The sequence below is a fragment of the Melozone crissalis genome, unplaced genomic scaffold, assembly GCF_028551555.1.
Source record: "Melozone crissalis strain CALT ecotype California unplaced genomic scaffold, PUWL_Pcris_2 ptg000027l_1, whole genome shotgun sequence".
Classification (NCBI taxonomy): Eukaryota; Metazoa; Chordata; class Aves; order Passeriformes; family Passerellidae; genus Melozone; species Melozone crissalis.
Genome location: NW_026535805.1, coordinates 42,162,493 through 42,188,334, shown reverse-complemented (window position 1 = coordinate 42,188,334; position 25,842 = coordinate 42,162,493). Strand labels below are relative to the sequence as shown.

The 25,842-nt window shown below is 38.1% G+C and overlaps 1 protein-coding gene across 1 annotated transcript in view; it reads left to right on the top strand.

The window, feature by feature from the left end:
* Positions 1–24,534, top strand: part of TMEM200A (transmembrane protein 200A) — a 51,941-nt gene extending 27,407 nt beyond the window's left edge. The window contains exon 2 of the mRNA XM_054279673.1: positions 21,367–24,534. Coding sequence (XP_054135648.1) covers positions 21,383–22,858 — 1,476 coding nt within the window. The 5' untranslated portion in view covers positions 21,367–21,382 and the 3' untranslated portion in view covers positions 22,859–24,534. The remainder of the gene's footprint in view (positions 1–21,366) is intronic.
* The last annotated feature ends 1,308 nt before the right edge of the window (positions 24,535–25,842 follow it).

Sequence of the window (25,842 nt, the reverse complement as noted above, 5' to 3'; positions counted from 1 at the left end):
AACCAAAATATTTTTTGAGTGTTTGGAAAGTGAAACTTTTTTTTCCCCTCACAAAAGGATGTATTTAGTCAAAATTTGCTCTGAAAGGTAACTTTTTAAACTGGTAATGACACACAGGAAAAAAAAAGTTATTTGACCCAGAACTAGTTTTGCTTGCTTAAGACTTTGCTAAGAAAGATAAAAGCTGTTTATATTCACATCTAAACAATTCTCCGTATTGTTCCATTTTTGCAATCCTGGGCTACCAGGCCTGGGCAACTAAAATTTCAGAATGCTGAGTTGGTGCATAGGTTGCTTCATATCCTCTAGAAATAATAATATTTTATTTTAGGAAACTAGCACTGTTAGAAAAATTTTCTTCTTGCATGCTACATTTTCTCATTTTCTATGTGGTATTCCTCACATTTGTGTAGCTTTCAAAATATGGTAGTGTGTGTGAAAGGAGTGTGTCAGAATGTCCACACAATAATCTTTTAATTGACAAGTGCAGGTCTCTCCTTTTATAAGTCAGTGCAAATTTTGCAATTCATGTCAGTAATTAGGATTTCATGAAGTGCTGTCACAGCCATCTTGATTTTTGTGACTCAGCCATCATACTTGATTTACTGTTTATCAGTCATGTATCAGAATTTGAGATAACATTCCATAACTGTGGAATGAAAAAATGTTTTGACAATGATGTGAGAAGGCTTGGAAAGCTGAAACAATTAGAAATTGAATGAAAAGACCTACCTTTGCTCCATACTGAGAGGATACATCTGTAAATTTGTGTTCTTAAAATTCAAGATCTCCTCACCAGTATAGTTATTTGGTATTCATAATACTATTTTTTGGGAGAGGAGCAACTTAAAATCACAGATTCACAGATTGACAGAATATTCTAAGTTGGAAGGGACCCACAAGGATCATTGAGTCAAACCCTTTAATAAGTAAATGGCCCTTATCCTTTAACATAATTTTGTATTCCTTGCACATCTAAAACTTCCACAGAAGCCAATCATAGTTTTATATGCAGTTTAAAAAAGTAGGACCAGAACTATAAATGTGGGTTATTTTTTTTCTAATTTAGTTTAAATAAATTAGGTAAAATAAATGCAATCCCAAAAGACGTTTCCAGAAAGAATTTTACTTGCCTTAAAAATGACAACAAAAGTTTTTGTTGAGAATTGGGCACCAATAAGAGTTGCATTTGCTTAGCCATAAGTCTTTGAAAAATCTTCTGATACACAGCAGGTAATTTCAGAGATAAAGAAAAGAGAAGAGAGAAAAATTGTCTCCATTTCTCCGCCTTCTATTTGGAGATAATTAAGTTCAGAGGTTCTGAAGGAACATTGAGTGTGTTCCAGGATGGCCTCCACACCAGAAAATGAAATTAATCAGTCATTGCCATATTAAGTGAAAATGAATTAGTTGAAGACAAAACACTGCACTTTCATTAGTCATGTCAGGATGCAAATGTGAAGATATACATCTTTGCATAAATGTTCACAGATAAACAACATAATTAAATTCACTATTGAAACAAACTAATTAAATTCACTGCTGTTATGCAACAGATATTCTCTTAAGCAAATGATATTTGGTTTACATGAGTAAGCAGTAGGTTCTGTATCTCTGTTTTGTCTTTGATGATAGGAGAATTTAATTTTTGTTAATCTGGGGTGCCTGGATTCAGGCAGTGACTCAGGAAGACATCTGTGTTTATGCTTAGCACAAACAGTCCATCTAAATCTCACTGGCTGCAAGTTTTTCTTTTGTTTTAATAATGTTTCCCTGAGGAGTACAGTATGCAATCTGATCTCACAGTTTTAGAACTGTCCCTCGAGATGGTTCCAATAAGACCACTTTTGTCCAATGGCTAGAAGTGAAACAAAAAGTTTTGCTTTACATATTTTCATGGAATTTTACAAATTCGTGTCAAAGCAACCTTCACTGAGCATTTCTTTTAATTTCTGAAATGTATCTGTTGACAGAAAACACTTAAAAATCACCTGTTAACTAAAAAATTATTCAGAATTGAGAATATTTGAATGGAGAGAATGCAAAGTAGGTGAGTGGCAGTGATGCATACAACCTGTTGGGCAAGACTTGTGGACTCTGCACAGCTTGGAAAAGAACAGCGGATCACAGCGTGTCTGCCCCACAGAGAGCACAGTCTAACGTATACATCTTCAGATTTCCTTCAGTCATGGAATTGTTTAGGTTGGAAAACACCTTTAAGATAATCAAGCCAAGAGTCCAGAGCTAATCTAAGTCTGCCAAGTGCACCACTAAACCATGTCCTTAACTGCCATGTCTTCACGTATTTTAAATACCTCCAGAGTTGGTGACTCAGCCACTTCCCTGAGTAGTCTTGTTCTAATGTCTGATAGCCCTCTTGGTGAATAAGTTTTTCCTAATATCCAATGTAAAGCTTTCCTGGTGCAGCTTGAGGCCTCTCCCTCTCATTCTGCCACTTGTTACATGGGAGAAGTGGCCGACCCCCAGCCCACTACAACCTCCTTTCAGGCAGTTGTAGAGAATGATGAGGTCACCCTGAGACTCCTTTTCTCCAGGCTAAAATCCCCAACTCCCTAAGCTGCTCCACGTAGGACTGACTTGTGCTCTTTAGGACTCCGTTTATGCTGTTTGACAGCAGCTGGGAGTAGAAGGCTCTGAGAAACAGGATTTAGAATGGCAGTAAGAGAATTCCATAAGAATGGGAACAATCCCTAGATTTTATATTTGCTTTAAGAACAGCTTTAAAGAGAGAATATTTTAAAAATAATCAAAGAAACATTTTCACTCAGTTGGGGAAGCCTTATGAGGAGTGGCTGAGGTCACTTTGTTTGTTCAGCCTGGAGGAGACTGAAGGGAGATCTCATTGTAAGCTTCAAAATCCTCATATGAGGGGAAGCAGAGGGGCAGGCGCCAAACTTTTCACTCTCATGACCAGTGACAGGACCCAAGGGAATGGTCTGAAGTTGTGACAGAGGGGGTTTAGGTTACATATTAGGAAAAGATTGTTCACCCAGAGAGTGGCTGGGCACTGGAATGGGCTCCCCAGGAAAGTGGTCACAGCACTAACCTGACAGAGTTCACAAAGAGCTTGGACAATGCTCTCAGGCACAGGGTATGACTCTTGGGGAATCCTGTGCAGGGCCAGGAGTTGGACTCAGTGATTCTTGTCAGTGATTCTTGGGTCTCTTCCAAATCAAGATGCGCTATGATTCTCTATTTGTAGAAGTTATACTGAATATTGACATTATACAAAACATAGGTTTCTTTTAAATTTTGTATAAAGAACAAAATGCTTTCTGAGCAGTTGAATATGAAATGTAACATGTGAAGTGATTCCTATGAAGAAGACTGTGTTGAGGGGCCAGCCTCAGTGTTTCAATATGGCAGACTGTTTAGGCAAAAAAAAATCTTATATAATTTGTTTACACTATTAATATGTTTATTTTCTGTTTGTATAAGCAAATCAGTCTTGAATGCATGGTTATGTTCAGTAATGTGGTACTTGTGTAATCACTTGATGATCATTTGATGCTAAGTCCACAAATTACATACACTGCTGACAAGAGAGAGCTTTTGAATAAACTATTGCTGCTGCCTATATATGATGGCAATGCATTGTAATAAATACTGTTTTCTGTGTACATTTATAATATATTATTATTTTTCCCCCTCCACTGTAATTTTCTACAGGAAACTTCTTCAGAAGTTCACAGGTGGGCTGTGAACTACAAGGAAGCATTTTTTCAAAGAGCAAAATTGAAAGACTTTGATCCTTTCAGCAAATCTGGTAAATCTTTGATAGTAATTTTGTTAACACCTTATGTATTAATATGCTTGTATTTTATACACACAAACACACCTCCCTGCTGTATAAAGCCTACTGTAATTTAAAGGGGGAACTACTGAATTTATGCGTCATTTAACATATTTTAAATCTGCTTTTTATGTATAACTCAAGAACTCAAACAGACATGGACTGCTGAAATAAGGAGTGAAAAAAGCAAAGATTTTGTCCCAAAATAATGACAGGATGATTCCTATAAACACATTAGGGAAGATAATAGTATGACCTCTGTAGTCTTGTTTGATACAGCTTTTCTTCTTTTTGCATTGACAAAGTCTGTTAGGCAGTAAAGCCCTATTGATCTACAGACAGGAAAGGTGGGAATTCATCAGTTAAAAGCTTGTCTGAAAATCTAAAATCCAAGTCTTTATAAGGCTAACATATGGGGAGAATAAGGCAGCAACAAGGTAGGAACAGCTGCCCTAGGGAAACAGTTATAACTTAATTTCTTGGTGATTAGTAAATAGGAATTTGAAGACTGTGTTGTAGGATCAGAGAAGAAGAGCCATGGCCCAGGTAACAGATCGAATCTAGGAAGATCTAATGCTCAGATGCTTAAAGAGGAACCTTTTATAATTGTAGGTTCAGACCCTAAAGGTAAAACTCTCAAAACCTCATAAGTAATTTGGAAACTCAGTTTCTGTTTTGAATGAAGATTCTCAGGTAATTTCTGAAAAAAGTTCTGAATCACTTGTCAGAATTTTGCCCTCAGCTTTTTTTTATGCATTAATTGCTCCATAAAGAGGAAATGAATATTCAGCTTAAGAAGTGGTTAAATTCTACTGGTGATAATCTGATGATGGTGTCATTTTTATAGCTATATTCCTGAACATGACTTTGTTGTGATATTGACTAAGAGTGGGTTTTGGTATGATGGGATTTGGTTATGATTTTAAAGTAAGAGGCATGCCATCAGTACTTTTTAGCTCAGAATAGCATCTCTTTCTTACCCCTTCCATGAGCCAGTAGAGTTGGCACTGAATGGATTAAATCTACTTACTTTATCCATGAAATAAAGGTTCTTAACCATTGGGCTGTAATGCAACCACATGTGCTGTCAAGAGAAAAGGATAAGAATAAAAATGTTGTGAAGAATATATTCCTTTTGCAGCCCATACAAATCTTAATCTGTAAATCCTTCCTCAAAAACACAGGTTGCCCTCCCTTTGCCTTGTTCTTACTGCCCCTGTTCCTTTTACAGCAACAGGTTTCTGTGATAACAGTTTCAGTGAAGTACTCAAAGCTGATGTGGGGCATATGGTTAATCAGTGGTAAATCAGGGATGCAAATTGTGAGCAGCACTCATTGTGAAGGAATGGGAATGGATAAACATATCCTGCACTGCAGAAAATCAGAACAGGATTGGATTAATCAGCACAGCATGTATTAGAAGGAGGCCAGGGCAAGCCCTATTCATTTGAATTTCAGCTTGTCACAGCTCTCCAAGCTAGAGTGTCTGTAATTAAATCAAAAAATCAATGTTAATGCTCAGCTGGGTCATACAGCTCAAATCAGAAGATAATCAGGAAGTGCTGGAAAATTGAAGGTTTCATACAAATATTCTGTGGGCTGTGCTGCACTTCACTAATGTTCTTCAGTATTGTTTTTTCAGAAAAAGTGTTAGGTGGTGGTGTGATGCAATTAGAGCTGTTTGACGCTTAGCAAGGACAAGTGTCACTATGCTTATTTGTGAGTGTAACAACAGTAGAATAGAGAGGAGAGGAGAGGAGAGGAGAGGAGAGGAGAGGAGAGGAGAGGAGCTGTAGCATGCATGAACTGTTGCATCATGCATGGATGATACATTTTCAAGCTAGAAAAAAAGGCACATTGGTATCTCAATTTCTGGCCAATTCTGAGAGCTTGCAGGACTTGTGGCTTTTAGAGTGACATGGATGTCCCAGCAACTCACATAAACTGTTTTCTGCTCCCAGAAAGCAGTTTATGTGACACCGTGGTCGTGCTTTCGGAGTTGCATGATCTGCATCATACCTCAGATGGAAGGAAAATTGGAATCTCCTTACAGATACTGATCCTCTGTGAGCAGCATCACATGGGGTATTTATGGCACCAGGGGATGATGATGATGTCATTAACATCTGTTAATGATTAATGACTTGTTGAAATGAGTCCAGAGGAGGCTGCAAAGGTGGTCAGAGGGTTGAAGCACCCCTCCAATAAATGCAGGCTGAGAGAAGAGAAGGCTCTGGGGAGACCGTACAGCACCTTCAGTACCTAAACAGTGCCTACAGGAGAGCAGGAGAAGGGCTTTTGCATGTAAAGGCATAGGGCAAGGGGAAATTGCTTTAAATTGAAAGAGGATGGGTTTAAATTAGATATAAGGAAGAAATAATTTACTATGAGCATGGTGAGGCTCTGGAACTCATTATTCAGAGAAGTTGTAGATTCACCCTCCCTGGAAGTGTTCAAAGTTGGGTTGGATGAAGCTTTGAGCACCATGATCTACTGGAAGATGTCCCTGTCCATACCAGGGTGGATGGAACTAGAAGATCTTGAAGGTCACTTCAACCTAAACTGTTCTGTCAATCTTTGATGATAACAAAAATGCTCTTTATTCACAGTTCTATAATGATTTCAATAAAAGTGAGAATATTTTATCAGGAAAGGGTTTTCATGCAAGGGAGTCTTCTTTGGGAAGACCTATGAGCTGGAGAAGCAGTAATTTCTTCCAGGCTAGTTTAGAGATCTGTCTTACTAGTCCCAAAGCAGGCAGACACATCTGGGTTTGTCTTCTAAGGTCCTGCCTCCATACAATGTGCACACACAAACTTCCTGCAGAGTGGGTACATTATTTTGCTGCTCAGATGGGGATTTTTCAGGCTAAATTTTTGGATCTACATGTTAATTATGAACTGAAAAGTTAGGAAGAGTGCATAGCAGTTGGGTTTGTGTTTGGATATTTAAGTCAGCTTAAATAAAGCAGTTCCTAGTATTGTCTCCCTCCTTTCAGCATGTCTGGCAGTGATGAGCTGAGTGTTGTGCTCCTGTTATGGCTAAGGCATGTAGTAACAATCCTTGGGAAACCATCAGGGTCAATATTGTCACTGTCTGTTCCTAGGATGGAGAAGGCTCCTTCTGTCTGAGTGGCACAAGGCTGCCACGTGTTATCAGTAAGCATGTAATAGAGGTCTACTATACAAGCATATTTCTGTAGCTTGAAAACTATATGGAGGTGGACTGTCCATGTGAAAAATCTAGACACAACTTTTAACCAATCTGAGGTGCTCAGGATGTTTGTTCATGGTTGCAGTTTGCAGCAGGATCCTTCAAAGATCCTGAATAAAACATTGCAACAAATAGACATTTTCCAATATTAACAACAACAAAAATACCAAATTGTCTATCCTGTTTTCTGACAGTACAGAAACTATATTTCAAATTATGTAGTAGGCAACTTCTGAATTTAGCTTTCAGTGTCTACAGCAGAAATGTTGAGTGCCCTCTGTTCTGACCCATTCTTTCACCCACTCATCAGCTCAGCTGTGAAAAATTGCCAAACGCTTGTGTTGAACCTTTTCTCAAATTCACAGTTATTTGAAAGGCAGAAGCATCAGAGTTTGCAGGAACCTGGAATGCTCTCGGTTGGGATGTGCCTCTCTTAGAACCACACCCTGGGATGTCAAGGCAGCCTGAGAAGCCACATGCATGTGTTTCAGGGCAGCCCGGTGATGTAAGTGTCTGAGGCTGGGGGCTTATGATCCACTCTGTCTGATGGTGGCTGTACTAGTTGTCTATACTGAACAAGTGTAGAGCAGTCCATGACTTCTGAGAGGACTGCAGCACGCCTTCTTGCTTCTTGCTGGTGTCTTACTGATACCCTAGGATAAGGAAAATGAAAGAGTAAATGAGAAGCCTAAATTAGAAATCTAAATAAAGCACCAGTGGAGTGATTATTTTGGCCTCTGGGCAGGTGATGGTAGATCCTTTCTATAGAGAAAGAACAGTGAAGTGATGTGAAAGGAAAAGGAGAATCTTGTTCTGTAAAATCTTGTCCTCCAGCTGAACCTGGAGGATGTGATCAGCTGCCAAATCTGCCAGAAGCTACAAGTGTATCTGACTAGTTAACTCCCACAGACCTTACATATTTCCTACAAATCAAGGAGTTCTCTAACCAGATGCTTTTTTTACTTTCCCTTTTGATTTTGTTATCATCTGTCATGTTTTTTCATTGCTTGCATAGGTATCTTTGTTGGTTTGATTTTTTTCCTTGCTTTCTAGCATGTTTACATTTGTTACCTTAATGTTTTTGGCATTTGCCTTGGTTAAATTATATTCTATCTCTGACATTCCAGGCTGTTTGTGCATAGTTGCATGATCTGGTTCATCTTTCTGCATGCTCCTCTATCTCTTTACTCACTTTGTGTAGTCCTCAATGTTTGCAGCTCTATCAGCCACTATTTCAAATGTCAAGCTCAGTTCATGAGCTCAGTTTTACAGAACTTTTTTCTTTTGATATTTACTCTGCTAATTCTTGGGCACAGTTTTAGGAAAAAACAGTCAGATGAAAGTCGTCCTTTTACTTTATCAGGTATCTGGTTTACTGTACTGCTACTGCACTTCTTTCGTTGCTGTTAAAGTAGTAATTACTTTATTCACATTTTAGTCATATAATGAACTTGAACTCTTGTATAAATAAATAGATATGCACACTAATCTAGCTGTCTAACGCAATTACTTTACCCATGTTTTTCTAGGAAGGGTCTTTTCTGCAGACTCAAAGCCCTTGAGGTTTTCATAAGGAAGTGAAAGAGCTCAGTGCCTGTGTTCAGAATCACCACATTATGACAATATCTCACAAAATTGGAGACTGGTGCATGCACTTCAAGCATGCTCTGGTTGGAATCATCTGGACAGTCGCAACTGTTCTATAATGTCTGCTGTATTTTAAAGCTGCCTATTACTCCATACTTACATTAGCACTGCTGCCGTATTTCCTCTAGGAAGAACATGTGTTGAATTGTGACCTTTGAACGGAACTGTGAGAAAAGAGGAATCATAAATAAAGATTTGTTTAAAAGTGTTCTGTCTATTTTCTGTGAGTTTTAGTGAATGCCTTCAAATCTGCATAGATAATTTTAGTATTGCTTTTACTTGTTGCTTTAACTGCTTAAATAAATCTATTTGAAGTAATTTGGCAATGTGTTGCTAGCCTTCTACTGAAAAAGTAATTAGCTGGTGTCATTGTATTTCACTCTTTCCCCTACACTCTGAACTGAAAACTTTATAGTAAGCTGCTGACAGCTTCCTGTAGCTACACTTTGAGCTTAATCTTCTTCTCCCAATTTCTTCGTCCTATTTTTTACACAGAGTTGGCAGTGTTGCAGTAGTTTCCTAAAAGAAAAAAGAGTAACCCATACTGTATCTGTTATCATTCAGTAGTCTGCTAAGTTTTACTGACCCTGCTTTCTTTTCTCTTCAGCAATGTGTTCAGAAATTTGACTAAATGTTTAGACATACCAGACTGACTGATAGCTACAAATGCTCTGTGATTATCTGAGAAGATCCTAAAGCCAGAAATTTAAATTTTACACTAACTGGAAAAACCTGACTATATTTTCTGTCTTTTGGACTTCTAACTTCTTGTTGGAATCATCTCTTAATTGTTTATGCTGTCTATATTTGTATCACAGATCAACAGTTTTTAACAAGGTGCCTCAAACAATCATGGTTATGCATTCACTTTAGTTTAAGTGTGCCTAATTTCTAAGTGCTTGATTCTGAACATTATACTGGCTTTGTGTAAGTCAGGAGAACATTAAGTACAACTGATATTTACCTCTTTAATTAACAATGACTATATCCAGGCTAAAGCAAAGTAAGTAAAATATTAATGGCACGAGGTGATATAACAATAAAGTAAATGAGAACCTCAAAGAGCGAAAAATTACTACAAGTCTTTGTGAAGAAATAGCACCCTATAATACATGCTAATAATAGTTTGCATCTCCTCCTAAATTAAAATGTTAGCTAGCATCAGTCAGTGTTGACATCTGTCGTGATCACACGAGTCAACTGAGATAATGTTTTAAATTACATGGACAATTACAGGGTAGGTCAAATATGTTAAAACACAGATACATAGACTTTACAAATGGAGGGCACTGAAAATGCACAACACACCAGATAAGCCAGCATGTTATCAGCAATGCATCCATTAATAGGTCCTTAACTAGGGCACCATGCCTTAGCTAGCATTGCTGTTGATCAGTCCTCATGTGCTAGAATTATTCTAATTTTCCTAAGGCCTGGCAGTCTGCTGTTCCACAGGCTGTCTATTAGGAACTCAGTCTTACTGGAACAACTGAAGGGAGGTGGTTTTCTGCAAAATATCAGGACAGTAGTATGCTGATTTATAGAGATAAAATGAAAAGCAATTTAGCCATATATCAGAGGACTCGGTCCCATGGATGAGCTGTGTATGTTTAAAATGTAGGGCAGCAGTATGGAGTGTAGGTGTCTGAGGTGAGGGAGGCAGACCTTTTAGGGTTCACAACTTATGTGCTTTATGTGAAGTCCCCTGTGCTTACAACACTCGGACATTCTGGAAGCAAGTGAGGAGGTAGCAGTTACTCTGTTCTGTTTAGCTGACCTTTCTTCATGTGTTACCAAGGAATTGTTTGGCTTTAACTCCCAATAATGTTCACAGATTTTTGATGGTAAAAAAAGAGAGGGAGTTGTTATGCAAGTTATGTATCCTGTGTAAGTGAATTCTGCTACCAAAGCTTAGGATTCAGTTCCATAAATTTGGCCCACAGCGTGTCTTTCTCTTAGTGTCTCACTGCTCACAGGTTACTTTGGTCCCAGTGGGTTCCTTCTGTTCATAGTACCTTTAGTTTTGGGTTCTACAAAGAGAGTGGTTATTATAATACTAGTGACAATGGAGCTGTTTACAATTACAGAAGAAATTGGTTGTGATGGATAATTTGCATAGCAGAAGTGGCTTCATATTTCAACATTTCTGTTGTTTTAGACATGTAAAATAGTAATCTGTGTCTTGAAACTGCTGCTGTTGTGTGCACTTTGTAACTTGTGTTTACCCATCAATAGGCTACGTAGTAGTGTGGATGCTTACAGGTTCTACTGATGCCCCCATGTGGATGTCTGGCAGGATCATTCTAGTCTGCAGTTGAAGACATAATTGAGGTTTACTGTTAACTTACTAATAGTTTATTTCTCTGTCATCCATAAATGGACAAAAATGTTTGACTGTGTGGTATACCAGAATTATTTTTGAACTATGCTTTCCATTCTCTGTGAAATAGTGTGACTATCTGTTTTTGTATCTGGTATTTGAAACTATTGTTGACAGACTGGAAATAGCATCATGCTAACCAGTTTGCTTATTTTTGTGGGATTCTTGACACCCAAGAAAATTTTCACTCTGTTAATAATGTCCTAATAATAGCTGTGATATAATGATAGCCTAATTGATTTGCTAACATAAGATAACCTAAACCTCATACACTGATTTTGCTGCCCCTGTGAACGAATACAATGGCATTGTAATTGAGGGCCCACCTGTACCTCTGAATCACCAAAAATTAGTTTTAAGATGCTGGAACTGTCTTTAGATGTGACAGCTCAGGTACTGTGACCTTGCTAGTGATAACAACAGAGACCTTAGGAGGAGCTGATCTGTATTGCTACCTGGCAGAGCAGATTAACTTGCATAAAGGCCTGCAGTGTAAGGAACATCCTAACCCATGTTTTCAGAAGAGATTTCAGAAGGAAATGACAGACAAGGTGAGTGTAATGATAGCTTAGGGCCACAGTTGTGCCTTGGCAAATGTTTCTCTTGGCCATACAAGCATTCACACCTTGTGGCTGGGGTGCTCAGGGATCCCAAATTCCAGTTCTCCTTCTAAAGACCCCTTGCATGGACTTTACTAATGATGTAGGAAGAAGTTTCCTGCTGGTGGAAGGGCCTGGCACTTGGGACACCGCAATTCTCAGACAAGTATCTCAGCCACTAATTTAAAATTACATTGCCAGGGTTAATGGACAAATAAGGCTAGGTCTGTGGCTTTCACAGTTACTTTTTGGTCCTAGATCTTTAAGTTCTGTTGAGCACTTAAAATAATTTTTGTATCTCTGTTATTCACTGAGATCTTCTAATACAACTGTGCAGTATAGATAACTAAATATTCTTCAGAATTAGAGTCTTGCATTATTTATGTTTAAAAAATTGGTGCTATGTCTTTGAGAGGAAACACAGCATGCTTACTGCTGCTCCTTTGAGTTTGTGTGTTTTAGAGAACAGGAAGTATTTTCTAGGTCAAGGTGAAAGTGCTGCTCAGACGTCTTAGTTGTGGAGCAAATAGATTTGATTTCATTTCTAATATGAGTATTGCTTAAGCCTTCTGTGAAATACCTACTCCATTTTGTTCCTGGTACTGTTTGATCTTAGAGTCATTGGACACGTATGCAGTGGGAAATTACAGTTGTTAGAACCTGTGAATTAACTTGATTAACTGAGCATGTAGTGCAGATAAGGACATTTGTTTGGTGTTTGGTCGTGAGAGCTGCTTGCTGACACGTGTTAGGTGTGTGTCCAGGCTGGAGATTTTTTCTCTGACTAAATCAAGTAACATATTGCTAAAGTTAAGCTGGATGATATGTGAGTGTAAAATGGTAGCCAGAGCACCCCAGCATTGCTGTGCTTTTACCTCCACACCAAGTGTCAGTCAGTGTCTTATTCAAAATTTTTTGTGTAAGAATTGAAGAACCAGCAATTCTAGGGCTTGAAAATTAAGGTATTTCCTAACATTTCCAATCTTGTTTCATGTTTTGGTTTTTTTTTTTTTAATTAGGAAACTGAGCCTTTCTGGAGTGCTGAACCCTGGAGTGTTTAGTCATGCTTTTCCTTTGCAGTAGACGACAGAGAACAAATCCTTTACTCTGCTTTTACACATTCAGTCTTTCAGAAACATCTAAGAGACCATTATAAAATTTATTTCATGACTTGTGGTTGATAACTGGTCTCTGATCTGCATTGTGTGAACTTGTTTCACAATTTAGATTAGTTCTGTGCATTTTGGATTTAAGTTTTAGGGTTGATAGGCTATAGTATTACCTCAAAATTTTCACTTTCTTCTAAAATAAGCTCCTTATTTTTCTTGGTGATGTCTAAAAGATAAAAACTAAAAAAACTCCAAATTAAAACAAATACTTACATATCTGTCTGCTTCTTTAACACATTTTAAATTAGTTTGTGCTTATAAAGTGATTATGTTTGAGAAAATGCTTTACTTTCTCTTGATACTGAAAGTGACAGATTGCATGGCATAAAAGATTTAAAATAGTTTACTTCTCTCACCTGTAGACCTATATAAACCAGGATTTCTATGTACTGAATATGAACACTAATAATTTGAATGGACGAAAGTATCTAAAATAATTATGAATATTTGGCTAAATAGCCAATATCTGCTTCCATTTGATTTTCACTAGAAAATGGTTTTACACAAACTAAAGTGCTAAAATAGCTTGGAAACAGATTTTGTCGCTTCAGTCATTAAGGGCAGTTGTCACCTTGCTCAGTTTAGGCTAAAAAAATCCTAGCTGTTTTTTAGTAGAAAAACTCTTGACAAACTGGGTAATGAAAGAAAATAAAAGCAACAGTGAAACCTTGTTATCCAGTTTTTATTTTTCTGTGTGCATATTCTGAGGATTTTTTTTTTCTTCCAGGAAGAAAATTTAAAAACTTTATTAATCAATTGCATTTTAAACAACTTTTCTTCAAATAGTATAAAGCTACTTGCCATTTTTGTTTCCTCAGACTTTTTTAGCTCTTTGCTTTTTGGTGTTGGTCTGTAATAGATTTTGGAACAAGATGTGATGTATATGTGCATAGGAAGTGGAAATTTTTATGCATAAGTAAAGAAGGTATAGGTGCACACTTCCAAAAACAAGTTACAGCTCTGAATTTACTGATAATTTAATACAGTGGATACAGAGGTTATGTAAGCATTCCACAAATAAGTACATGCAGTGCCTGAGATCTTGTGTTTCTTTAGTTTATCATCTATGACTTTAACTAAAATGTTACAGCTAGAGAGAGATGGACAGCTGGGAATTCAGGATATCACACATGACAGTGGTGGGACAGGTGGGTGTATGCTGTGTGAGACAGGTGTTTTGTGACCTGAGAACATGTTTGGTTCACTGTGTAATGACTGTGAAGCTGTTCTAGACATAGGAGACCTTGGCAGCCACCTCGTTTTTCTTGAGTTTTACCTTGGTAAAATCCATTACTTCTCTAGACTCACACCTGCTCTACTGCAGTGTGCCAGTAGACATAGTTGTGGATGGAACAAATTTAAAAGTGAGTTCAACTGGGTCAGGCAAAAGCTGGCAGACCAAATCTAGGCCAAGTCATAGAGCAGCGTCTTGAAAACAAAATATAGAAACTCAGGTTCCTTCTTTCCCTCTTTGATGTGTGTTCTGTGCTTTTGTGAGTAGCTAACGAGCTCTGTGTAATGCTGCCAGTATTGAATGTTGCTGATTTTGCACAGAATTACAATATATGACCCACTGAAAGGATCAGGCTGAAGGAGAAATAATAGCAAAGAGGATAAGCAGCTCAGGCATTCATCTTTATGCAGTACTGCTGAGTGTTCACCTTACATTTGACCTTGGCATAATAGTTGGAATAATTAATGTATATGGCAGATACTGTAAGTGATGAAGTAATTCAAAAGGGATTTTTTTTTGCTGTGATTTAAAGTATGGAGTCAGAGCACCCCCCAAATCTGAGTAACAGGCACTCTCTCTTACCCTACAATTATATTTATCAGTATTTCTAAGTTTGCAATTTTTAGTTCCAATTCCCTAGTTATTACTTCATTATTATTTCATGTTAGTAGTTTAGAGCCAAATAAAAGCCCAGGTGGTTTCAAGAAAAGGAGTTTCATATTAATAAAGTGTGAAGAAAGATGTTTGCAGACTGCAGCAAGTTCAGCATTGAGCTCCAGGGAGGCCAGGACCTGAAGATGTCTTCTGAGAACAGACTGAGCTGGGAGGCTGAATCCTTCTTCAGGGATTCAGCCCTGAGGAAGAGGAGGCTCTGGGAGGACAAACCCCCAGTACCTACAGAGGGGTGATCAAGAAGCCAGAACCAAGCAGATGGTTTTAGGACATGAGACAATGACGCACAGAAGAGGTGCAAACTGGATAAAGGAAGGAACTTTCTCCCTCTGAAGGAGAGAAAAAGATTTCTAAAGGAAATAGAGGGTTGTATTACTGCCAACAGAAGTGGAATCCTTCTGATGACTTGGGTATTGATCAGCTGTGTCTCTGTAAGAAAGGTCTGGTCCCTGTCCAGTTGAGAGAATTATTTAATATTAATTAAGTATAGCCTTGTTAGACTAGTTTGGTGCTTTGGTATGAGTTCCATTTTCCCGTCCTCCATATAACAGTGAAGGGTCAAGGCTTTCTTATCATAATTGCCAGGGTTTGGTGTAATTTTATACCCTCTCCACTGAGTTGTTATGCAGACACTTAATGTAAGAGCTTGAGGAAAGCTAGGTTAGGAAGTTAGGTTACTCACAGGCACACCTGTACTTTCCTTGCTGTGGTTTAGTACAAGGCAGTGGACTGTCAAAATGATCATGATTAAGAGTGCCATGGTCCAGGTTTACTAATGAAATAGAATGAATTTGAGTGCAAATAGGTATTTGATATATCCACTGTGGATTGAGTTTGTCTCCTTCAAATACCTGCCACAACTGAAATTTGTATCCAAGTTGCTTTGATAGAAAGGAACTCTGACCCTGTGTACAATGCAAAGGTACCCTTTGTGTGTGCTTCAAAATGACACAGTATAGTTATAAAAATATGTATAAAAATGACGTCTTGTAACTCTCATTAAAGCCTGAACTTGTTTTTTAAAAATTAATTTTCCCTTCTTTGTTTGAGTTCCCAAATTTGTATAGTAGGACAGTGAGAAAGTTCTGATGTGCCATGGCTAGTTGTCTTTTACAGATTCTGCAGAGGTAACTGCTGGGCCCCTGTGGTCTTGCTTCAACCAGTACAGTGCAGATTTGAAAACCACTGCCAGATACAGATTTTAAAAATAACTGGATCAGAATTCAGATTTCCCAACAGATGTGTCCTTAATAGCAAACTTTTATTTTTCAGTTATGATTGCAAAGATTTGACTGTTTAACATGGTACTATTGTAAAGCAGATACAGACTGTTGGATACAGCTGCATGGTCTACCAACATCTAGGGAACCTTCTCTTTCAATGTCTGCTTACTGCTGCCACTTGGACACCCTGGTGCTCTTGCCTTGCCTGGCCTGTGGGCAGCTTGCCTTTCCTTTTTTGTGCTGTGAAACTGCTTGCACAATTTGGCCTGCTTCCTCAGGCAAATTGGCAACCAGGACTTTAAAAGGGTGTGATTGGTCCCTAAGGTTATTCCTTTACAGCCTAGAAGAGGGACACCATTAAAGGGAATTTGAACCCAAATGGGTTGGATTCACCTGGAGATTTCAAAGCTTTAATGTTTTAAATGTCACATCCTTGGCTTTTGCTAGCATGACTTTGAAATATCAGCTGAAGTTACAAAGATTTTCAGTGCCACATTCCACATGCTTTCTTCTCAGCTATCATCAATTAAAGTGAAATTAAAATACCCCATAATCATGAATGCAAAAGACAGTTTTTGCATGCTTGCTTTGTTTTTTAATCTGTTCAGCCAGGCCATGTTTTGATGAATGGATAGGAGAAGGGAGAAGCATTGTAAGGTGGTCCTTGGTGTGGTGGGCTGTTGGAGGGGCTGCTTGTTAAGCTCTGCTAAATAAAAAATTGCTGCTAAATAAAATTGTAATTTGAGATGGTTTTCTCTGCTTCTTGTGGAACTACTCTCTGTTTGGCTATTGCAGTATAGTCTCTACCAGAATGATTAATCCCTTTGGGCCTATAAAGATGGATATTTTTACCCTTGGAATAGAACAGATTGTACCAGATGACAACTTCTGTGCAGAGATAGCATATTGTTTTGTATACATTGTTCATCAGTAGAAACTATAGATGTGTTAAATACAGCTTAATAATAATTTGTTTACTCAGTTGCGTCTTCTCTTATGATTTTGTCATTTGCATTCTTGATTATGAGAAACATTTTATGAGTAAACAGTCTGTCACCTCCATAATTTCTGGGATTCTAGGTTTATCAAATGTGAAAGAAAGTTTCACTGATATTAAAATTTGAGTTCTTGTTAAAATTCAAAATTTAGTAAAATTATAACAAATCAAATACTGTTGGGAAATAAATTTCCTAATAAGCTGAAATAGTCAGATAGGAAATGGTGTAGTAATAGAAATCAGGTTCTGATTTCACACGGTACTTCTTACTGCAGTAATGTTTAATTTTTTTGCTAACAGACAAGAATTGAACTTTTCAGAAAACTTTACATCAAGTTAAACTACAAGGAAATAACATGTACAGTTCTGATAATTTCACATAATTCTCAGTCATTTTTTAAAGAATAAATGAGAGGAAAAAAAGTTTGCTTCCCATCTTTGCTAGGAAGAATTTAAAATTAAGTGAAAGATCTCTGTGTAATTCCAATTATTTTGCATGTATTCCAAAGACTAAGTTGTAGGTAGAAGTAAGAACTTACATAATACCAAAATAGTTGAACAAATTAGATAAGGCATTAGTTTTCAGGCATTTAAAGTAGAAGCCTCAAGCTTTAAAGCTTACTGCAAGTTGAGAGTTGGTAATAGTTACTGAGAGAAAAATTAGATTTTTAATAGTTAGGCCATCTCTGAAAAACAATTACTTGGAAGCAGTACAGTTGTGGTCATTAGGCAGGATAGATGGGTATTAAGGTGGTGGCCTCTTAGGTCAAAGAGAGAAATAAATAGCAGTGGAATGAGAAGTTAGTTGGAGCTGCTAGAACATCCTATGCAACCCTTTCCTTCCAGTTTCTCAGTGCTCTGCAGCCACCAGAGGGACCGAACAGAACACTACCTGTGCTCCTGCCCTATCAACCACTTGACGCAGTGCCCTAAAGTCCCTTTCAATTGCCCTGACACTCCTTTTTTCACTCTCATCACTGCCAGCCTGGAGTATCAGCAATGGGCAATAATCAGAGGGCTGAGTCAGCCCAGGCAGTCTCTCAGTGAGACTTCCCTGTGGGATGGGTCCAGTCAACATATGGGGCTCTCTGTTCCCTCAGAAGGGAATCACCTACTACGACTACCCTTCTTTTCTTCTTGATGTTAGATGTGCTGATCCTTCTGACACATGAAGCATAACTGGGAGGCTCCCTGGGCAGATCAGTTTCTTCTACATCCTCTGGCTAACCCTCTAGATCCAGGGTCTCATACCTGTTCTGAAGTGGCACCTAGGTAGTGATGGGGTCTGGAAGAATTTTTATTACCTCCTCAAATAGGGACCCCCTTCCACTTCCCTTCATCCACCAGCTGTCCTATTGCCTGACAGTGGGAGGCCTGGGAGTCCTCTGAGTCCTGGTGGGCCTCCCTCAAGGGTGGAAAGGTGGAACTGCACCAATCTATTTCTATTTTAAGCAGCATTTAATGAGCAGCACTCATATTGTGCCTCATATGTGACAAAACCAAACAGATTTGCAGAATAAATCATATGTATCTTCAACATCTATTATAAATACAGTATTTTCTAAAATACAGTTTTCTTATTAATATGCACTTCATTGTAATTGGTTTGGTAAAGCTGCTAGGATGAAGTGAAACCGTCTCGTACCAATATGTATTTTAACACTATTGATTTTATTAGATGCAGGAAATATCAAAATTGGCTTATTGCAAATTATTATTTACAAACCTGATTGTGATTTTTTCTGTGAAAGAAAGTACAATAACATTGATGTAAACTCAAGAAATAGGAAAGAGACTCTTTCTATGTACAAAATAAGCTTGTGTCTTTTGGCAGCCAGACTTTTTTCTCCCCTGAGCCCAATTTCTGATGCAGTAAAAAGGAAGAGAGGAATATGTTCCCCTGAAATCACAGAATCATAGAATAGTTTGGAACCCAGCTGTGTGCCTTGAGAGATCTTGCTTTCTTTCTCACTTTCAGAAATCTCAATTTCTGTCCTTCAAGTAATAGATAATAATGAATTTGAGATATGGCTTCCCAGTATCTGCAAAACTTGCAAATAAGAACTTTCTACAGAAAGATACCCCCAGATGTAATTCTTTGCTCTGCTTTTTGGAGTTAGAGAGGACATCTTGCTAGAGGTATGTTTAAAATATTTAGCAAGCAGATGTAAGCTTATTCTGTTCACCCTTGGTGCAATTCAGGTAGCTGTGATGAGCAGAGAACAGTACATAAAATAACAAACCCTGCCAACAGGCACAGTGTGAGTTTAGCACTAAGCTGCTGTGCCTGTGCCCTTCCTTGGCGGCTCTGAGAAGGAGCAGAGTGGGTTCGTGTGTGCCTGTAAAATACCATGTGAATATGGAAACTCCTTGTTCACCACAAAGGTCTGGCAATTGTAAAAGATTAATGGAACAAACTAGATTAGAGCTAAATGATTTTACATTTCAGTAAAGATGTGCTGTAATTATCTTAAGTTATTTAATAGAGAAAACAAATTATATTTAATTGAGTCATAACAAAATATAACATCTTTTGTAATGACTAAGTCCTGTTTATTTCTGTCCAGACATTCAAAACATTGTTTTACATAATAAGGAACTTTTGCTTTGGCTGAAACCCATAAACATGTAAGCACACGAGAAAGTTTGAAAGATTATCAATGTCAAATAACTTTCTTTGGGGTATTTAAATATTTTTATCTTAAAAAAAAAATTAACAAAGCATTCAAGACATTAACTTGCACTGAAGTATGGAAATTGTCCAGGGAGCATCAAAAAGGAAATTAATTACAAAGTCTGAAAATTCCCAGAGAGATTATGAACACGAAACCTGAGACTACAAGTGAAATTTCTGAGATTTTTGTAATAATGTTATGATTTCTCTTGCAAAAATTCAGAAAATGTAGTATACTTATCAGCCTAGACTTCTTCAAGTCTTTTCTTCGTAAAGGAAAGGTTTCCCAGAAAGAGAGGAAGCCCTCTGTCCTCTAATAGTGAGGGTGCAAGGAGGGAGTTCAGGGTTGTTAGTCTTTCTGTCATCCGAATTGCTGTTTTCAATTTCCTTCCACTTAGTCACCTTTTTCAAATGCCTTAATAATTTCCTAATCCAGTTCATATTTGGTGGGTTGGACCAGTTGCTGCTTGGAGGTGTGCTTATGTGGCACCTGCTTGCAGTGCTGGAAATCTGTGACAGCGTCATATCATAACAGAGTCTGTCTGCTTCTCCTAACACAAGAGATCTAATGTTTTTTGGTTTTTCTTCCCAGAGGTGCACTGCTAAAATTTAAAACAAAATGACAAGTTTGAGGGATCTGATGAAAATCACTGCCTGTAAATTGGAAGCAGTCGCCGATTTGCTTTACCTCTGCTTTTCAGCACCTCTCTTTGTTCGCTCAGTCCCACTTTGGTTTTGCTTTTTAAACCACCCCCAGCTTTGACACAGAGCCTTTTCCTCTGCAACAGGCTGTCAGCCTTTCTTTATCTCTGTGCATAATAACACTGCCAAAGAGGACATAATTTTTTCATACCTAACTTACAGTATCTTAATTTTACTCTATAACGTCATCTCTCATTAATTCTAATACTAGTTAATTAAGCACAGAAATGATTTTTGTGTAAAAATGCCTTGTAAAATAGAATTATCCTGAACTGTGTTGTTTCATTTGTTACTTTTGCTCATAAAAAACGATCAAATATGACTTTCTCTTTTAAAACCTTGCTGGTTAGTATTTCTCATGTAACAGGCAACCAGGTACCAAAGTAAGGCTAAAATGAAATAAAATCTCCTCATAAAACTAAGAAAATTTGGAATTATTAATTAGAAATTTATGAAAATTTCTTGTCTGATAAAACTTAATGGAGGTTTTTGACCAATAGTCCAAGAGGAACAAACAAAGGGGGAAAATATCTATAAATGTGAGGACCAACATTATTAAGAAAGGCAGAAATGATTCTTCAGCTGAGACTCAGGAAATCTGAATAGACTTGATAAGAGCTTATTTAAAGGCTGTAATAAATATGTAGCTAAAGTGCTGAAATTATCAATAAGGTAATAATATATTATTGACTTTGCTGCAGACCAGTTGAGAGATAAATTACCTGGTAAGACTTCTGGCTATTTTATCTTTATTCCTGATACATCACCACTAAGAGCACTAGCTTTACTGTCTGTATCACTAATGGAAGCTTTATTATCGATATTTACAGTGAAAAAGGACTTTGGGAAAATAATTTTTTTTAGGATACCATGTGAATCTTGAAACTGCAACTATGTCACAACTGGAGCTATAGTAGTAGCTTTTTTATAGTCAAGAGTGTTTTAATTATCAAGAAATATTTTCATATTAACAAAAAACTATTTAGTTTTGTAGAGACAGCCTTTGCTTGCCTCAACATTTTTGCTTCTTTTTTTTCTCCAGGGCACAATATAGAGCTATGATAGCAACCGGAGGAGTCATAACAGGACTGGCTGCCTTAAAAAGGCAAGACTCTGCCAGATCTCAGCAGCATGTAAATCTAGCTGGAGTACCAGTTCCTGAGGAGAAGAAACCAGTTCGGCGGCGGCCCAGGACAGATGTAGTAATTGTCAGGGGCAAAATCCGTCTCTATTCTCCATCGGGATTCTTTCTTGTTTTGGGAGTGCTTATCGCGTTCTTTGGAATTGCAATGGCCATCCTTGGATACTGGCCCCAGAAGGAACAGCTGTTAGGCTCTGAAGGTAATCCATCTGTAAATGAAACCCGGACCCCAAGAAGCCAAGGAAGCATTTTGCTTCGCTTCTTTGAACAGCACGTGCACTCGGATAAGATGAAAATGCTGGGACCTTTCACAATGGGCATTGGAATCTTCATTTTTATTTGTGCAAATGCCATTCTCCATGAAAACCGTGACAAGGAAACAAAAATAATACACATGAGAGACATATACTCCACTGTAATAGACATCCACACCCTGAGGATCAGGGAACAGAAGCAGCTGAGTGGTGCCTTCACTGGCTTGTTGGGGGAAGCAGAACTCCGGCACAGCGGGAGCTCCTGTGCATCACGGCTGGCTGCAAACACGGTTGCGCCTTTCTCTGGCTTCAAGAGCAATCTTAGAATGGATAGTTCTGCTGAAGAAGATGAGATTACCCTAAATGAAGATAGGACCACTAGTAGCCTCCTGCCACCTCTGCTGGCTGAGCAATCTGGTTCAGTGTTTGGACTTTATCCTCACTCCAGCAAGGCTTCAGGTGACAAAAACACTAACTCCATAAAGTGTGAAACAAAATCCATTGTGTCTTCTTCCATTAGTGCTTTCACACTGCCAGTAATTAAACTGAATAACTGTGTTATCGATGAACCCAGTATAGACAACATAACTGAGGACTCTGAGATCTCCAGGAGTCAGTCTAGAAATCTGTCAATGGATTCTCTTGCAATTCCACTAACTGATACCAATGAATCCTACAGACCAGCTGCTTCCATGCTGCCACGACACAATTCATTTGTGGACACTCCATCTGATCCCTTCAAGTCTTCTATGACCCTTGGACCAAGCACAGGAAAGCTTTTATCTCCTGGTGCTGCCAGGAAGCAGTTTGGTTCCAACACATCTTTGCATCTTCTGTCTTCACATTCTAAGTCCCTGGATTTGGACAGGGGTCCGTCTACGCTCACTGTCCAAGCTGAACAAAGGAAACACCCCAGCTGGCCCAGGCTGGATCGGAGCAACAGTAAAGGCTATATGAAACTAGAAAACAAGGAGGACCCCATGGATAGGTTACTTGTGCCACAAGCAGCAGTCAAGAAAGACTTCACTAATAAGGAAAAGCTTCTTATGATATCAAGATCTCATAATAATTTGAGTTTTGAACATGATGAGTTTTTGAGTAACAACCTGAAGCGAGGAACTTCTGAAACAAGATTTTAATATTTAAATTGCAATTTAGAAGATATCATATGGTATTTTTTAAAAGCATTTGGACAAATGTTTCCTTTTCAGTGAGACTGTACAAGCCTGTTCTTAACCAAATTCTTAATAGCCCATTAAAATTGGCTTGTGCAAACAGAGATCTTCATCATTGTAAAACCAAGGGTTTCTTGTCTTAGTAACATTCAGCTGCAATACTGTACATTGTCATTGCTTGGACAGTTTTGTTACGACTGATTCCAATTATTCCCAAGTCACTATCTCTTTTGTTCTATATATGCATGTTACTTTTCACCAAAAGAGACTGCAGTAGGAAAAAAAGCTCAATTTGCCTGTAAGTTCTCTTGATTTAAAGGCTGCAAGAGACTGAAAACAGTGGTATTGTGGTCTAGAATGGGAATTGAACAGGAGCACATACTGGAATTGTGAAATCCAGAGCTTTATTCCTAGGAGTTGTCTTTCACTTGCAGTACATCTCAGAAACTGCAGTCTTGCCATTGTCATAGTGAGAAACTTGTTTACATACTGGGGTGGGTGGATAGAAAAGAGTGGATATAATAAAACCATTTTTGTGAATTCACTGTAATTGATCAAGTGAATACCAGTGTTGTGAATTATTAACTATGCTTTGTACAATAATCTTTCTACATCCATTGCAATTTAATCCTGTAATTTTGGAAGAGCATACATAAAGTAAGAAACCTGAATTTTTTTTCTGGGATTAAGTCTCTAAACCACTTTGATTGGCAGCACTTTTAAAATCAAAATAGAAAGATTCAATTAAAATCTTAGGAAAATGATGAATGCCAACAGGATTTTAGAAACATGGTGTATAATAAAATGATATTGTGACTTGCATCTGAAGGCAATAATGGAGAATGAATATATTGCCTCTCATTACAATAACAAGATGCTAAGTAACTAGATCTCTGTGTTCAAAATACTTCTACAAAGCATACAATTCAATACCTATACTAACATAGTATGAATGCCCCTTGCCTAAATTTTGATTTATATATTTCACGTGATTATTAGTATGATGGTTTACCGAAGGCTTAGCTGTGTCAATTTGCATTACAAGACTTTGCAGAAGGAATTGACATTTAAAACAATGTTTTTCTCAGCAAAGCAAGCTTCACAGTTGACAGTTGTAGGCTATTGCTAAAGAAAAGGAGAATTGGAATGTGTGTATCAGAGGGTTTTCATGTATTTCATTGCTGTTTAGGCCATGATTCTGCCATTACAGCCACGTTAGAGAATGTCCCTTCAAAGCTGCAAGGCTCACCCAACAGGGTGTTGGTCTTAATTGGTTGGATTTGATATATTCACTTACCCTAAGTACTCAGGAATTATTTTTAATGGCTTTTCCCAAAAAGAATCAAGCTTGTTAAAATGTTGTAATTTCTCAATTACTTAGATTATGAAAGATCAAGGGTAAAATACCTTCTCTTTTTTTAATTTAATGAAATATTCAGCTCCGTATTTCAACTGTGCAATGTTTATGTATCAGGAGCATTACTTGCTCGGTGAGTTGAGGCATAGTGTTAACTGTTAGAACCTCAAGCCTATATATTGTAACAGAGTTGGCTAAATATTTTGCTATGAAGCTTTTAATAACTCACTGGTTAGTGTTCTTAAGACATTTGCTATTTTTTGCAATAAAATGTCTCTCTACACATGTCCATTGTAAGACCTGGTTTTTCCTCCATGATCTCTAATCTTGCATACCAAAGTATAATTGGGTATCATGACACTGTATACAACATTGTGCCTAAATCACTAGCCTGCCACAAGGTATTTCTTCCGGAGTAATTGATTTCAGTGACATGTCTACACGTGGGAAGGCTGAATGCTTTTTTTACCGATGAAATGTGAAATGTATTCAAAGTGGTTTTGCTATGAGAAACTTTGTATAAAAAGAACATCATGCTCTTTTTAGTTTGGCAGTAAGTATTATTTTAAAAATGGAAAACACCATTAAAGATTTGAATGATGTAAGCTTTTTATTTCCTTAACAGCTGCATTAAATCGCAGCTTAAAAGACTTTTCACGTACTATCATATGTGGGAATGGTAGTTCCTTTGTAAGTATAGTAGGGGATGAACTTTTAATTTTAACACAGATAGTAGGTACTGAAAAATGTACTCACTTGGGAAAAATTTACCAAGGTAAAGCTATCGAAATAGCACCGTATAAAGAAACTTCATGCCTGACAGACCTACTACAAAAATGTTCCCGTATTAACATAAGATGAAGTATTTCATTCAGATAATCACAGGACTGTTGAGGTTGAAAGTGACTTGTTAAGGTCATCTTGTCCACCCCCCTTCCTGCTCAGGCAGGGCTGTCTCACAGTGTAGAGCTGGTTGCCCAAAACTCTGTCAAAGTGGTTTTTGCGTAACCTCAAGGAAAGTGGCCTCACAACATCCCTTTGTGACCTGTGCCAGTGCTTGGTCACCCTCATAGTAAAAGAGATTATCTAATGGTCATAGGCACCCTCCTGTGTTTCATTTTGTGCCCATTGTCCCTTGTCCTGACTCTTTCCAGAGCCTGGCTCCTTCTTTTTTGTACCTCCTTTAGATATTTGCACAAGATCCTCCTGAGCCCTCTCTAGGCTGAGCAGTCCCAGCTGGTTCAGCCATTCCCCGTAGGTCCCTTCATCATCTTTGTGGCCTGTCACACAATCAGCTCCAGTATGTCCATCGTTTCTTGTTCTGAGGAGACCAGAACTGGACCCCACACTCCAGATGTGGCCTCACCGGTGCTGTGTTGAGGGGAAGGCTCACCTTCCTTCAGGGTTCATGGAGGACACTGCATAGTTTCATATTCCTTAGGTAGTTCCAATTCAAGCTCAGGTTGGGAAAACTTGTAAAAGTTCAAGAGGCCTGAACATAGACATCAGAAACTGCAGTAGGGCAAAGATGTCTGGACCCTTTGCAATACACAGGGGTATACAGGAACCTTACAGTGGCCAAAAGGGGAGC